The sequence below is a fragment of the Panthera uncia genome, chromosome X (genome assembly GCF_023721935.1).
Source record: "Panthera uncia isolate 11264 chromosome X, Puncia_PCG_1.0, whole genome shotgun sequence".
Classification (NCBI taxonomy): domain Eukaryota; kingdom Metazoa; phylum Chordata; class Mammalia; order Carnivora; family Felidae; genus Panthera; species Panthera uncia.
Window position 1 is genome coordinate 19,375,343 of NC_064817.1, and position 265 is coordinate 19,375,607.

At 66.8% G+C, this 265-nt stretch overlaps 1 protein-coding gene across 1 annotated transcript in view; it reads right to left on the reverse strand.

Annotated features, from left to right (window-relative positions):
- Positions 1-265, reverse strand: part of LOC125932379 (transcription factor SPT20 homolog) — a 14,939-nt gene that overhangs the window by 12,915 nt on the left and 1,759 nt on the right. The window contains exon 2 of the mRNA XM_049644899.1: positions 33-215. Within this exon, the coding sequence (XP_049500856.1) occupies positions 33-215 (183 nt within the window). The remainder of the gene's footprint in view (positions 1-32; positions 216-265) is intronic.

The following is a 265-nucleotide window of genomic DNA, read 5'->3' on the forward strand; positions in this document are numbered from 1 at the left end:
GGGGGGGCCAGGGTTGTCTGTGATGAGCCGGCGGTGGACGGTGTGGCCGCAGGAAGCGGGCTACCTCGAGTCGCTCCCGCAGAGGACTGCTGGGAGTTGGCCGTGACCGGGGGGGCCAGGGTTCCTTGTGGCGAGCTGCTGCTGGACAGGGCGGCTGCGGGAAACATGCTCACTCGATTCACGTCCACAGACGAATTCTGGGAAAGACTCGGGGGCTGAGGAGCAGGAGCAGGAGCAGGAGCAGGAGCAGGAGCAGGAGCAGGAG